The 15,085-nt window shown below is 44.5% G+C and overlaps 1 protein-coding gene across 1 annotated transcript in view; it reads right to left on the bottom strand.

Moving 5' to 3' along the window:
• CPXM2 (carboxypeptidase X (M14 family), member 2) overlaps positions 1 to 15,085 on the bottom strand; it is a gene marked incomplete at its 5' end in the record, with an annotated part of 73,016 nt that overhangs the window by 30,534 nt on the left and 27,397 nt on the right. The window contains one exon of the mRNA XM_010135521.1: positions 9,505 to 9,644. Coding sequence (XP_010133823.1) covers positions 9,505 to 9,644 — 140 coding nt within the window. The remainder of the gene's footprint in view (positions 1 to 9,504; positions 9,645 to 15,085) is intronic.

Below are 15,085 nucleotides of genomic sequence, written 5' to 3'. Positions count from 1 at the left end.
CTTCCGAGTTCACTCTACAAAATCTCCCCTGAACTATTATGTTCCTCACGTATTTGTTGGGGTTTATAGAGTCAAGGAGACAATTCAGGGAAAGCCCTATGCCAGCATTCAGCAAAGAGTGCGTTAATTACAGACTCTTTCTTGGCAGGAAGCAAGGCAACACACAAGTTATTGCGTGACCGCTCCTTCAGAAGGATCCGAGGTTAGCTCTAGTTCATCGTGCTCCAGCACAAAGAGCTACTTAACGATCACCTCACAAACCCCATCATGCTAGAAAAGGATCACGAGATACAGGTTGACAGGAACCATCTGGATTCAGGTGCTTCCCTTTAACAAACCTTTTTTGAAATTTATGCCAGCCTTACCTCTTCAGGAGGAACCGAGCTGGAAAATGCCAGTATCTAGTGCCAACATCAATCAATTGGTTCCACAGCAATTAAATGCAAAAATCAAAATGATTCAAATTCACTCAATTTTTAGAATTATTACTTATTAGTTGGTCTTTATCTGAAATGCAGCTTTAGACAAGGCTTATTTAACATCTTTGATTTTAAATGTAGTCTCTCGTGAGGAGTGGAAATGCCCAGCTTGTCCATTTTCATCCAAAAAAGGACAAGCTGAGGGATTAAGTGACTTGTGCAGGGACAGAGAGGAAACTTGAATCAAAGCAGAGAATTTAAAGCAGATCTCCTACAGCCTTGGCAGGTTCCTGTCCAGAGAATCATCTTTCCCTTACCTAACCACATCATCAGGCTACTGAGCATAGAGAAAAACATCATGACAGCCCCAGAACAAGCAAACCTCTTTCTGCCTTGCCTTCCCCAGGGTAATTTTCTTACTTTTCTTTACATATATTAGACAGAGATGGATCCCAACTCGGCAAGTGCTAAATGAGCAGCAGTGGAGGGATGCGAGTCTTTCGGCTGCCCGGCCTCCGGCAGGCGAGTACATCTTGGGTAGGGTTTGGTTTTGTTTGACCAGCATCTGCTCATGTCACATTTTAAGGCCAAGCTCCTCAGCTATGGAAAGCTGAACAAGCAGCAGCTGAACTGAAGTTGATACGCTTTTCCTCGTCTCCAAGGGTGCTTTTCCATACCACTAAAACCCCACGTTTTGAGACAAGCACGGGAGGTTGGCAGGTGATGGTCAGCAGAAGCTCAAGCCCGCGGTGGCAGAAATGCTGGGGATGAGAGCAGCAAACATTGGCAGAGTTCACATTAGCATCATCTACCACGGCCCTGGCTCCAGCTGACCGTGTATTCTTCTGCTACCATCATAATCTGATTTATCTGCACTAGACACCCTAAAATTAATAGCGAATAGAACCAGACAGGCACACAGATGAGTATCCTCCAATAATATATAAACTGACAAGCCAAAATACTTGAAATAGTGGAATCTTTCCCCCCAAAATGCTGGGCAAACTGTAAATCAAACTGTACTCATGACACAAAGCCAACATGCTGGCAGTTAAGTGGCTTGCTGTTTGAAAAATTAATTTGTAGTCTCATGCAATCACATGTAAAGCCATTAATATTAATATTCTGTAATAATATTTACATTGATAAAGTTTTAAATCACCCACTGCCTAACAGTTTCAAAAACAAGCCAAGACAAAAAACACTCAGGCTAACCACAGGTAGCCCAGCAAGGTTTACAAACTAGTTAAAATAAATAGGATTTAAGAGAAGGAGCTTGACTAGCAAGCAGGGGCATTTTTTTTAATAATTGAAATCTTTGAATGTTTAATTTCTAAAATTGCTTCTAGCTGACTGAAATGGATGCACTGCTGTGAAACCCAGCTCTTCGGAGCTCCCACAAAGAGCTCACGGCCAGAATTTCAGTTGCTCAGAATGAATTAAACCCCAATTTTACAAAGCTCTCTTCTCAGTGAGGAGGAATCAGGGTTGCAAATGCATTTCCCACCCAACAGCTGCCTCCGAAAGGCACATTTTGACAAAATTTTAACCTCTGACTTTCTGACCTTTCTAGAAAATCCAGCAACGGCTGGGGGGGTTTCCCTTTTGCAGTTGAACATTCAGATAGGAACACCAGCAGGTTTGCCAGTCTTGTTTGTGCCCACCCCACCTTTGTAAAGCCGTCAAGTATTTGAGGAGAACGTCTTTTTCCTATGAATATTAAACTAAAGGAAAACGAAGACAAGGAAACGTTGCTGTTTGTGAGCGCACAAAGTTGCGCTGAAGGAGCTCACGTCTACCACGAGCACACAAAGACGAGCCAAGTGCTGCCAGGCGCATGCAGGGAGGATGCTGGCTTGGGGAGGCTGTGCAGGGCATGGGTGGAAGGCAAGGGAGCAGCTGCCTGATTGCTCCTAGGTAACCCCCCCACAATTACTCTTGCTGCAACAAATCATAACACACACACACAAAATACGCAAATCAAGGCTGTGATTACTGAGTGTGAGGAATCCGCTGCAGCAGATGCTTCTATTCATTGATGGATCCTTTTCCCAAAGGCTTCAGCTCTTTTGATTTCAAACTGCCCATGGTAGTCCCTTCCCCTCCTGGACATGCCCACTGAGCCTTGCAGTGCAAAGCAGGGTCCCCCCCTTCCGCAGCGCAAAGCAGTGGTTAACCTCAGGTTGCCCTGACAGGTGGGAGCAGCCCCATCCCTGGCCCCATGGCAGGTCAGGCTGGACCTTGGGGCTCTGAGCCCCCTGCTCTGGGTGCAGATGTCTCTGCTCCCTGCAGGGGGTGGGACTAGACGACCTTTGAAGGTCCTTTCCAACCCAAACCCGTCTGTGACTCTATGAATCACTCTAAACTTTGAAGCAGGCAGGAGGCCTCATGAGATGGCAGTGACCTGTTCCCTCCCAGCGCCTCACTGTGAGTCATCAAAGCTTCGACAAAAGAGTCGTAACTGGAGCAGGAGCACCATGACAAATCGTACCTGCACCAGTTTTAACACTTTTGTCACACAAACTTGGAAAAGTGTAAGTACATTTCTGGGTGCACTGTCACAACTCCACCTACGCAGGATCATCCGAGCGAGGCACAAGCCCAGCTCCCCAGCCCCAGGAGTGGATGGCCAGCGCTCATCAGCAGCAGCGAACGCTGTACCAAAACCCTGTGTAGAGCACACCAGCCAAGGTGAAACAGGAACACAGTGCAGGGACTGAAGCCAAGCAAAGAGAGAGTGCTCAAGGGTGAAGTCCGTGAGATGGCTCCCTCCGCCAAGCCGGAGTTGATGGAAAAGATAACACATAAAGAAAAGCAATCAAACAGTAGTACAATATGTAACTAGCGACATTCATAGATCAAGGGAGCTTTTTCTACACTGAATTCAGGTTGGTTTATATCTCCCATCAATATATTCGATAGGATTTCAGTGGATTCAGAACAATTCCCTCTGGGGAAGCTGTAATAATGTCTGCAGCCCTCTTGCCCAGTCAGGGCAAATAACAGTTTGCGCTGATTTAACACACCATAACAACTCAAGCCAGGACACAGCAGCTGCTGGCTTTATTACACAATTTGGATAAAACATCGAGGGGTTTCCGTTGACTCTGCTGAAGTTTCCTCACAGGGCATTTGCCCAGCCTCTGGGTGGGGACAGCAGGCACTGCCTTTGAGAGTCAATGCCAAATACGTCAGCTGTGAGCTGGACGGGATTTAGAGTTTATCCTACTACACCTTCAGAAGCAGCACTGCGCTGATGCCGTGTTTTACACCTTTGCATGCACGGTGCAATACCCATGAGTAACCACCGCTCTGTCCCGAACACTAAGGCATTACACTGGACAGGTTATCACTGCTCTTCACGCTCTTACTGCTGGAACACTGAAGATGACATGATTATCTCTTCATGAAGCCAGTCCTGCTACTGAGACCACGCTCTTAATACTACAAATGCCTGACAAACCGGGGCAGCTGCAAGGAGTTTTACCCTCTTGTAAGCAGGGAAGTTTACGACTTGCAATCCTGTGTGTAAAGGCAAGTCACAGCTGCTGAGAAATTACCTGTGAGTACAGCAATAAGTTAAAATTTGGGGCAAAACATTCATTTTTTAACTACAGAAAGAGCAGAATGCTGTACTGCCGAAATTAGAAGCAAGTGAACTGCACTGACCTAAATTCATCCTCATCTAGATCTCTGGAAGGTACCCAGCTTCCTCCAGCCCTACAGCTCCCTCCGGACAGGGTGTCAGAAGGGATGCTGGGGGATCACGAAGGGCTACACAGAGGAAGCTGAGGACCAGTGGCTACTATAAAAACAACCTGCAGAATTATTGCCCTATTCAATCACAACCATCTTTACCAAAAGCATGATCAGACACAAGATCGAACCTCCTGGATATTTATTATTTCTTATCCCTCCAAGGAAATCAAACAAGTGACACAGAAGGGAGAGTCCAATGGTGTCTACTCCACGTTTCTAGTTAAATCATGCTTCAGGGAGGAACCCCAGTGAGCAGTTTAAAAGTGTGTCAGTTCAGAAGTGACCGATATGTGTAAGTCATAATTATCCCTTCCATGTTTTCACAAGGCTGAAAAGTCTAAAGAAAACATACTTGGAATTAAATTCTACTTTTATCTTTCCTAAAAATTTCAGAATTTGCTTTGGCTTTTGAGCTTTCTGCATAGATTATTTCCCCCATGCTTTTTCTTAATGTCATTTTGTTATTTCACGACGCGCAGTGATAGTGTATAATTTAACGTGGCTGAAAGATTAATTTTAAAGAAAATGCGTCAAGTCACAAACATCTTACAAACATCGCATCCTCTTCTAAAAATCAAAACATCTCTGCACTGACACGGTCTGAAGCTCTATATCCAGTCAGTGCACACTGACTGCAGACTCGTGGGGTTTCTCTTGATACAAAAGATGGTGCTGAATTATCAAAAGATAGTTTGGGTTGTGGGAAACATGTTTCCTCTGGGTGTTTTTAGGTTCTTGCCAAACTGCTGAGAGTGATTAATATTTTCTTCCCCTCTGTCAAGAGAGCTTATAGTTTAAACTATCACATCATTGCTTTAAATATATGGCACAATTCCACAGCAATGCTCCCAGTGTCCCACTCAGTTGTTGGATGACACTTGGTTCACTGGCAGCAATCTGAAGGATTACACACTGTATTTCTCCCCCAAATAATCAGCCCTAAACCCTCTTGCAGCCCAGCCCCGGCACCATCCATCTTGGAGGAAGATGTCACATGCCTTCCTAAAAGGTCACAGCATTCACACAGCTTTCTCTAGCCTGAGAAGGCAAAGAAAACAGCTCTGCAAAGAGGTGTCACTGACGTCCTTCGGTCACCTTCCAGATATCCACAGTGAAACAGCACGGTGACTGCCCAGAGACACCGACCTCAGTTCGTACAAAGGAACCACTCTCAAGGTGTTAGATACTATCCCTACTAACTAACACTTCTGAGTTTTGGGTATCTTCAGTGTAAAAATCAAGAAGTCCTGGTTCTTGCAGCTGCCCCTCGCTTTATCTGTGAATTTCAACATCTGCACGTCTTCTGGATGATCTAAGCAGAGTTAGCCACTAAGGATGGTGAAAGAGCGCTTTGCCATGGTTCCAGGTTTTCCCAAGAATGACTGAGGTGCCTGAGCAGCAACAGCTCTTGAGTCTACACACTTGCTTTGCCTGGTAAAAAAACAACTCCTCCAATTCAGGAGTTTTTGTTCAAGGCATGGTTTAGATGGTTACAGAGGAAAAGAAAAGGAGAAAGATTTGCTTCCGTGTGACTATCATGGAATTCACAGCCAGGCAATTTTAGCACAAAACTAGACTCAGAATGTTTTCCTTAATAAGGGAATAATTCAGCAGTTCAATTATTCATTTCTAACCAAGCATGGTTTCCTTCCTCCTTTAGTCAGGCCATCTGTGCTTTCAAGAGCTGTTTCTCCTCTTCCTCCTCAAGGTTCTCATGTCTCAAACACAACAGCCCTGGACAAGCAAGCGTGAACCATCACCCGCGGGGGAAGACAGACAAAAAACAGCAACTGTCCAAGTGAGACTGGGAAAGGAATAACTGAGATGAAGCAGTTCCCACCAGCACACCAGGTGACAGCCCCATGCATCGCATCAGGGGTAACCTTCAATTCATCACTGCTCAAAGCTCCGAAGAACCAGTAAGCACAGCGGGATGTGAATGGGCTGTCTCTGGGTGGAGGTGGCCATCAGCAAAACCCGACTACAGCCGCCAGTGCTGCTATGAAGGAGGGAAGGGTTGTCTCCACCACTGGCTCTGGCTACAGCACCAGCCACACAAGCAGAATCAAAGGCCAGAGCACTAGTAACTCACACATGGCAGCCCTGCAGCGAGGGGCAAGTCACCTGATGCAGGATTGAGCAGGGTGTCCCCAACTGCCCTCCCTGTCCTTTCACACGTCCTCATTCAGTAAGCAGCCAGGACAGGACACCTGATCTAGGCAGGAGCTCCAAGAGGATTTCCAGTTAGGTAAAGTTTTTCCACTTTGTTAAAGTCTCTTGTTCAATATAAAGAGGAAAAAAGGTTGCTTTTCTGATTCTTTATTGCTCTCACATAATAGCATTGGGGAACTTAACATATATCCTACTGTCTTGATTTTTTTCTATATATATTTAATGCTGGGAAAGTCTCCAAGGGCTGAATAAAAAAAAATCTTACCTTGGCTCTCGAGCTTGGCAGGCTTTTGCTTCTAACACCACACAGATCAGAGGGGTGGGGTTTGGCTCCCCTACCTGAGATCAGCTTATACTCCAACAGACATTTCCATGAGTTATGAAAGCTCTGTATTCTTACTGCATAACTTCGTGAAGTTTGGGAAGTGCCTCAGGTAACAGAACAGCATCTTTTTGTACAAACTCCCAGATCATTAACAGTCCTTTTTGATCCCACCACAGTCAGTAGCAAAGTGTAAGAGAAGGAAACTAATGAGCCTCCTTCACTTCTAGTGCCCGTTACAGCAAAATGTCACAAAGAACCTGCCCACACCAGTAGAAGTCCTACCAGCCCATTTCTCCCAGTCTGGCTTACAAAATGCAACTCCCCACATCTGAGCCCTATGGCTATCATCAGGTCACTGGCTCTCGACATTGTATGAGTACCAAAGCTTCCACTGGTGCCTCCGAACCCCACCCTAAGGCAACTTCTGCTCCAAGCTCAGGGTCTGTAATGTTGTCCAGGTTCAATTTCCCTTTGAGTAGCTCTTCACACCAGGATTTCATTTTTCCTTTCACCTCTCTGGACTGCTGGAGGAACTGGGGATGGAATTCATACTGAGAAGATCATCGTTCAGATGCAATAACATGATTAGTTCAGGAAGCAGCATCTGCCATCTTCCCAGGTACGATGTTCCTCAGTGCCAAGACTCTGGAAACCCCAGGACACCACTTTTAGCCCGGATGAGGGCTGCATGCATCAGCCTAAACTCTTTTGAAAGCATGAGCATCTACTTCGGTACCTCGGGGAGTACCAAGTTATTTTTAAAATCTATGAACTTACACATGCAGAAACAAAGCACAAAAACATCAACTCCACTGATTTTATCTGTTTCTTCTGATGAGGGGAGAGAAAGAAAACGAGGCCAACTCCAGGGAAGCCAGTCCCCCAGCCAAGGCTGTATCAGGACACCAAGTGAGATGGAGGGCATCACACTCTGACCAGAAAAGCCACCTCCACGGCAGTCCCTTGTGCATAAGCTGGAGGTGAGGAAGGAGTTCACCTCTTCCCGAGCCCTCCAAGGGGCAGAGTTGGATCTTACAGGACATGATTTCCAAGAGACTTGAGCCTGCCCCACAGCACAGCTGGTCCAGCTGAAACCATCTTTGTTCCTGTGAGGCAGAAGGGTACCTCCACAAATCGGAGGAACATTCCAGAATAAGCCCATACCCGCTCTCCCAGCACCAGCCCTGCTCTTCCTGCAGACCTCAGGGTTCTGCCTGTCAGCTCTTCATGGAGCGAGAGGACAAAAACACAATTCAGAAATTTAAAACATAACGCAAAAAAGACGACAGTGAATACCAGCTATAAATAGAGTGTCGAGTCCTGCTGTAAATTCACAATGGAGCTAAAAATAGCAATATAACAAGACAAAGCAGTGCAGCACTGGCATGGATAGGAACAGCAGTGTCAAGAGTACGAATACAGAACAGAATGAGATTTTGCTTCCGTAATTACCTACCTAACACAGAACAACGTGGAATAAATATAGAAACATTACTGCCAAAAGGGCTCCTACTCCCACAGCAACGTTAAAATAAATTTAAAAACTCAGAAAATTAAATTATAGAATAAAAACCCCTCTTTTTCTCTTTTCTGAACTATAATGGTATTTTTCCGGTGTGCCTTATATTACACAGCACATTCCTTTTCTTAAGGGAAAGTTCTGACCGGAACAGATCTAAGGCTGTGCACCTCCTGCATACTTGGTCAGAAGGTCTAGCAGCACCACTGGGATTACTTGCCACATAATGCAGTGAGGCCCAGCAAGAAGTTACAAGACTGACCAAACACTCTAAACATCTGGTAAAAAAAAATCAGCCAAGCCCTCCAGTTCCTGTTGGTGCCAGCTACTGCTGTCCTCCTCACACACCCTTCTCACCCCTGGTCACAGAGCAATCCGGGCACCTGCACTCAGGAGCAGCTCACAAGTGAGTAAATCACAGAAGCAATTAGGTTGGGGAAGACCTTTCAGATCACCTAGCCCAAGCGTTGCCCCAGCACTGCCACGTCACCACTAAACCCTGTCACTCAGCATCCCAGAGGCACACAAGCCTGTGCAAAGCTGCTTCCCAGCACCACGTACTTGCTCCAGTTACCAAAGAGCTCACAAATGCTTTTGGCGCTGGAAGTGGGCAGCACTGTCAGCCCACAGCTGAGCTCCTGGGCTACGCGTGGCCTCCTCAGACCAGTGCAGCAAGGCAGCTGCCTTTTTTCTGGCAAGCATCGCTTCCTAAAAGCTTTCCAGCAAGCAGGCTTGAACTGCATGGAGTCATCCTAGCCTCCATAAACACAGCACAACACGCCTGTTACCTAACCCCCGGTCCTGGTCAACACATGCTGGGTGGCTTTTCGGTTGTATTACAAATTCTTCTATAGAACAAAAAATATAGATAGAAAATTTGCTCTAACTGCTCATTTAAAAATCACGGTGTTTGGGACTTCAACCAATTATTCAGTGATAGCCTGTGTATTAGGAAATCTTTAAGATCACTGGTTATTCTGTAAGATGATAAACTAATCAAGACAAATTCTGGAAAAGAATTAGGAAGTTTAACACAAGCAAATTTGACAAGGTGAGTATATACATATAACCTGAGGAAACTGCAGTGCTTCCTGTGCCAGACGTAGAAAATGACTATAGACGGCGGCTACCTTTGAAATTGTATTTTATGCCATGAAAGAGCACTTTTCTTTCCCTGTTCCTCCATTCAACCACTCCAAGTCACACAGCATTTCCATTCTTTGTTTTCCTCAAAGAGCCAAAAAACAGCCCAACATGCACCCCTTGGTCTGAAATCTCAGAAACTCAGAGAAAAGCAAGCGTGTACTTACGACCAGAGAGAATTTCTTCCTTGAGTGATGACTCCAGTGAATTTTGTTAGCCTTCGAGCATCCACTTCAATCCACTGATATGGGTCATTTCTTCCTGCGCACCAGGCACCGTCATAAAAATCATTTTCATTAACACCTGCCTGAAAAGAAGGCAAAACCGTCTTCATAAATCAGAACTGAGAAACTGAAGGTCTTTCGTGGGAAAAAGAAAAGACGACATGAAGTCATTATTCATTCCACTCACTCCTTTGGGTCTACTTTAAGACCCCTGAGACTGTCATTCTCAACAGCTACATAGAATGACCACGATATTTTCTTACTTGAAGTGAGGAGGGAAATTCTGCAAAGTCCCTTTAAAAAGTTGTAAATTTAAGCTAGATGCATAAACAGGGTGTTGGTTCATCCAGCTGTCTGTGCCTGTGGCCTGGTAGAGCCTTTATCGAGAACAAATAATCCACACGTTCTTCAGAGTCACAACAGTCCGAAGAAGCCAGCTCCAACCCGTGTAAATAATGGTCAGTGCTGGAGCAATCTCCTTTCCCCTGGAAGCAGCGAAGGAGAGCGCAAGGCATATGGAAACAGTAATACTACTGCCCTCCAATTTTCAGTCCCAGGGTTACTAATTTTCATCACTAAGGTGTCAAAGGTTAAAAATCCAGGAAAGTCCCACTGTACTCCAACTTGTGAGCCAACCCATGACCCAGTTTATGCTCACAAAAACACCACAAACACCCTCCCCGACATTTCCAAAGAAATAGCTGCAAGGTATTTTGACTAAAGCGCATTCCAAATACATCTGAAATGGCATTTAAAGACACATATTCAGATATTTACCTTATTACCGAACGCCAGGCGACGCTGGGCACCAAGCTGGCTACTGCCACACGGAGCACAGCAGCTTCTCCATGGTGTATATATACACACACCATAAAAGAGAAGCTTTTATGGTATCTCAGTTCTGTGTTTAACATGGATTTAAAAATTGCCATCCAGGCAACTCAAAGAATGAATGTCCTTAAATATTTCCCACATATAAACAAAGAGGCTGGAAAACTCTGTAAGTTTATATTAGAGACAGAGCTTAAAGCTCTGGTAGACAGCTCTGGTCTGTTCAGCAGTACATTTTCAATTGATTCATTTTAATATGTAAAATACAAACAAAGGACACAAGAACACAACTGTCAGTTGGATTCGCTGCATTTTTTACAGGTAGTTTCTACCCAAATGGACATGGGGTGGGTCTAACTCAAAGAGAGGATGCAGTTGTTAATCCCTTTCCCCAACAGGAGGCTGGTGGCACCTCAAGGAAACGCCGCAAAACACAGACACAGATTCAGTTCCTAAACATTGTGTTTTCTCAGGTACTCAAATCTGAGATAGGGCAGCTTGACAATTGTTTTCCTCCATCTACCAGAATTATATTAACCCACCTACTTCCATGTGTTAACTCTGATATTTTAAAGTGATGGATGTATAAAAGTCAAAGATACACCGAAAAAATCTATTAACCACAGGAGATAAATTCTGCAGGGAGAACTGAACAATGAGAAAACATGAGAAGACAAATACGATCACTGACCTGAGTCATAACCTTTTTCAAGAAAAAGTTTCAACTCATTTTAAAGTAAGATGGAATCTGAAGTAGCCGTAGGGTTTCGAACCAAAGCTTGCCAGGAAGCGTTAAGACCTTAAACTAGCATCGCACTAATCCCTTTCACGCTGATGAGATTCCACCAGCTCCTGCAGCTGAAACGCCCATCCCTCTCACTGCTTCCACCGAGATCCTTTGTCCTTACTCAGACTGAGGATGTTGCCCACTGGTGAGGTGCTTATCAGGGTGTAAACCTCTCCTCCACAGCACAGTGAGGAGAGGGAAGCAGAAAAGAGAAGGAAAAGCTTATTTGCAGAAAACATCCAAATTCTCAAGTCTCCAGAGTTTCAACTGGACTTAAATCTAAGCATATGTTTAAGCTGTCTATCAAATATGGGGAGTCTAAAGGATGTTATGCACAGCTTAAAATAGTATGGCCATAAATAGGGGCACAGAGAGCACACAAAAAGAAAAAAGAAGCTGTGCTGCTACTTCTTTCTCTCTTATTTCCTGACATTGGCTTCTCTGAAGCTAAAAGAATACCTTAACTAGGTAAAAAGAAGCAGGTGTCTAACTAGCAGAGCTTACTACTTGAAAAATGAGAGATTAATCGATAAGAACTTCTTATCAGAAATATTTCTGAGGGAAAAGAATCCAAATCAGTTTATGTTAAAACTTCTCTTTAAGCTTCAAGTCTATACTTTTTTCTCAAGGTGCCCAAAGTTTTGAATTTGCCCTGTGGCCACTCCAGAATATTGGTTCTATTAAAAAAATAATTTATAAATTCACTCAAATATTTAGTAAAAAAAATTTCACCAAATTTTCAGTCAAAGAATATAGATGAAGATACCTTTTCTCAGTCAGATGTTTACTTGAATTTAAAAACCATGTATTGAATTAACAGAGATAATGGATTCCAGTTACAACACGCATAACTTGAAGCTATAGATTTTAAACACATTACCTTCTTAAACAGGAGAAAGAAGTGGAAATAAGGACTAGGTCTCTTAAGCAAACCCTGTTTTTCTTCACTGATTTTTCAAGAATACCTCCAAGTCTAACCCAGTTTATATTTCACTCGCAGCCAAAAGCACAAACATTTCTCCAGACGCAGCACCTTATGAAAAAACATCTTTTCGATCTAGGACTAGGGACTTTTCTCTGTCACTCCTCAGTAAGTTCTCTATAAATACAAGAATGTTGAAAATTATAACTCAAATAAATCAACAGCTTATGATGTACCCAAAAGCTAAGATGAAGGAAATAAAAAATTTACAGTTCCTTTACAAATTACATGACTTGTGATTTTAATTCTCATTCCTATTCTGAGGTAGGCATGTGACGTGCAAGACTGAATAAACACTTGCTCGCATTATCACTGTTCCAAAAGCCTTATGCTATAACGGGGAGGAAGATATTACTGCCTAATGCATGCAAATGAAGAAAGAAATTCCAGTCCTCTGCCGCACGTCAGCTGGAGCAGCAGTAAAAATGTTCCTAATATCAACCCGCGTCTGCTTAAATCCTTCTCCCTTCCCAGCAGGGCGATCACAAACGTTATTTTGCCATGGGCAGTTTTGGAGAGGGGGGAAGCATTGCTCATGGCAGGTATTTATAGCAAGCACCACCAGAAGAGAAGAATAACAGCACACAGGCTGCAAGCGGAACTTCAGTATTTCTGCCTTTTGCTTCTGTTTGGATAACGGAGCTTTTCTAAGAGAACCCGCAGAACAAAGGATGGAAAAGACACAAAGCAAGACGCCCTGCGCATCTGATACACAACTGCATTACGTGGCTAATGTTCGCGGCTGTCTGGGTTTCTCCAACCAGGAAAATGAGGAAGGGGAAGAACCATAATTTGCTAATTATTTCAGGTTTTAGGCACTGCTAATTATTGCACAAGTGACAAATACTAATGACTTCTGCCCCTGAAGGCAGAGTGCCTCAGCCAATGTTATTGAAGGCTATGGTTTTTCCTGATGATGTTAAACTACTACTGGTTGTTGCAGGTGAGATCTCCAGTACTCAGAGCTCTGGTAGCATTGCTCTTGCCCTTGAGAGGTACCAGCTTCATCACCGCTTTCCTACAGGACTGGGAGGAAAAATCAGGTCCCACCCAGTACAGGGTCGTAAAAGCAGCAGATCCTAGAAGGCCAAGTCCTGCCAAGCCTGGCCTTCTTTGGAATGAAGCATACACCACCTGATCAATTTAATATGCTTCAAATAACCCAAACAGGAAAAATAACCCTCAGGAGCCTTTGAAAAATTGCATTATCCTGTGAATTCCCTGTGAACCGAGGCAGTGCCAGTCACCTGGGGAGAGCCCTAAGCTTCTCAGCTGACTTTGCATCAGACAATGAGGTTGAGCAGAGGGTGGATTTTGTCTTATTTTGGGAAGGAACATGATAGTCACATGAATATTGTGATGGTGTTGTGGTGATAGCGGACCACAGCACAAGGGCGGCAGCCCAGAAAATTGCTCATCGCCATACATGGAGCATAGTGCTGCGGGAAAACTTCAGCAGAACATCCTCTCTGACTTGGGCCAAGTGTTTTTCTTTATGTGCCAAACTAAACAGCACAAAAACACAGCTGCTTCAACACCAGTGCCTTGTGCCCTTCCCCAGTATGCCACCACCCACCCTCCTGAGTAGCAAACAGAAATCACCAGGGACCTCATCCCCCTGCGGTACATCAGCCCCCCGTAGTACGTGTTCTTGGTTATAAGCAAATATCTTTAAAACACCGCTGAAACTCAAAGTCTTACTGCAAAGTAAAACTCACCAGTGAAGCCCAAGTGACAGGGGAGACATCTGCAAATTCAAAGCAGCTCGGAAGCATTTTAAAGTGCTATTAATTTTAAGCTAATCCCAAAGGAAAGAGTATCTAAAGAAAACTAAATGCAAGCCCAGACCGTTAACAGTGTCAGTCATAGTGGTAACTCTCAGTGGCCAAGGGGTTTAGGGAATTACTCTAGCTGTAGAATACAGAGAGGGTGCAAGCTTTTGATTCAGGGATTACTAGAAATCTTTATTAGAGGTAAAGATGTAGCAAAGGAAAAGGGCTACAACAAAGCCAGAAAAGTCCCTTTGGAACAAGCTGGGTGTTGTCAGGTTATTTGTACATGAGCCTCCCACAGAGCTGACATCACTTCAGTCCACGTACCAAAAAAGAGTAAAAGCAGCTTCTGGATAACCCATCCATGCTGGAAACCACCACCACAAAAATCTGCATCAAGGAGAAGCGTGACACTGTGAAGTCTTTGTTCACAGAACAAAAAAGCACCATCTTTTGAGTGGAGAAGAGCAAAACCTCCATGGGCACCAGACAGAAGATCCTGTCACCCAAGGCTCTGCACAGCACCTCGGAGCGGGCGTCACGGCCCCCGCGCTGGGGAGCTGCAGACCTTGTTCTCACAATAAACGCTAAAGAAACAGAGCTGGCAGAAGCACTACAGTTGTATCAGCAGGGCCCAGGCACGGCTGCCACCCAGCAGGTGACGGTGAGATGGGAGGAGGGCAGGCTCTGAGGTCCTAGGACACCAGAAGAAAGGTGCTTGGTCTAATCCAAGCTCCAGGAGCTTTTGTGAAGGAAAAGGTGAGGAGCTTCTGCTTCCTTCCCAGCAAAAGGCTGTCCCCAGGGCTTCTACTGGAGGGTCTGGACTACGTTTATGGGAATTATCATCCATAGGTAAGACTCTTCACTGTTTATTTTAATGCAGGACACGAGACTAGATGGACTCCTGGTCTAAACCAGCATTGTCTTATGTTTAAATAAACTGGACTTGAACACCAGCATGAAAAACGAGGAATTACAACCAACACAGACTTCAGAGGTTTGCACCACAGTCCCTGGTCTCACACCACTATATAAACAAAGCTGTCGTAAAATTGTCAGCAGGGCCTGTTGTGACAGGGGTGATGGTTTTAAACTAAAAAAGAAGAGATTTTGACTTGAGAGAAGGACAAAATTTTTTACATTGAGCGTGGT

Source organism: Buceros rhinoceros, unplaced genomic scaffold (assembly GCF_000710305.1).
Source record: "Buceros rhinoceros silvestris isolate BGI_N320 unplaced genomic scaffold, ASM71030v1 scaffold16064, whole genome shotgun sequence".
Lineage (NCBI taxonomy): Eukaryota > Metazoa > Chordata > Aves > Bucerotiformes > Bucerotidae > Buceros > Buceros rhinoceros.
This window is presented reverse-complemented; position numbering and strand designations above follow the sequence as displayed.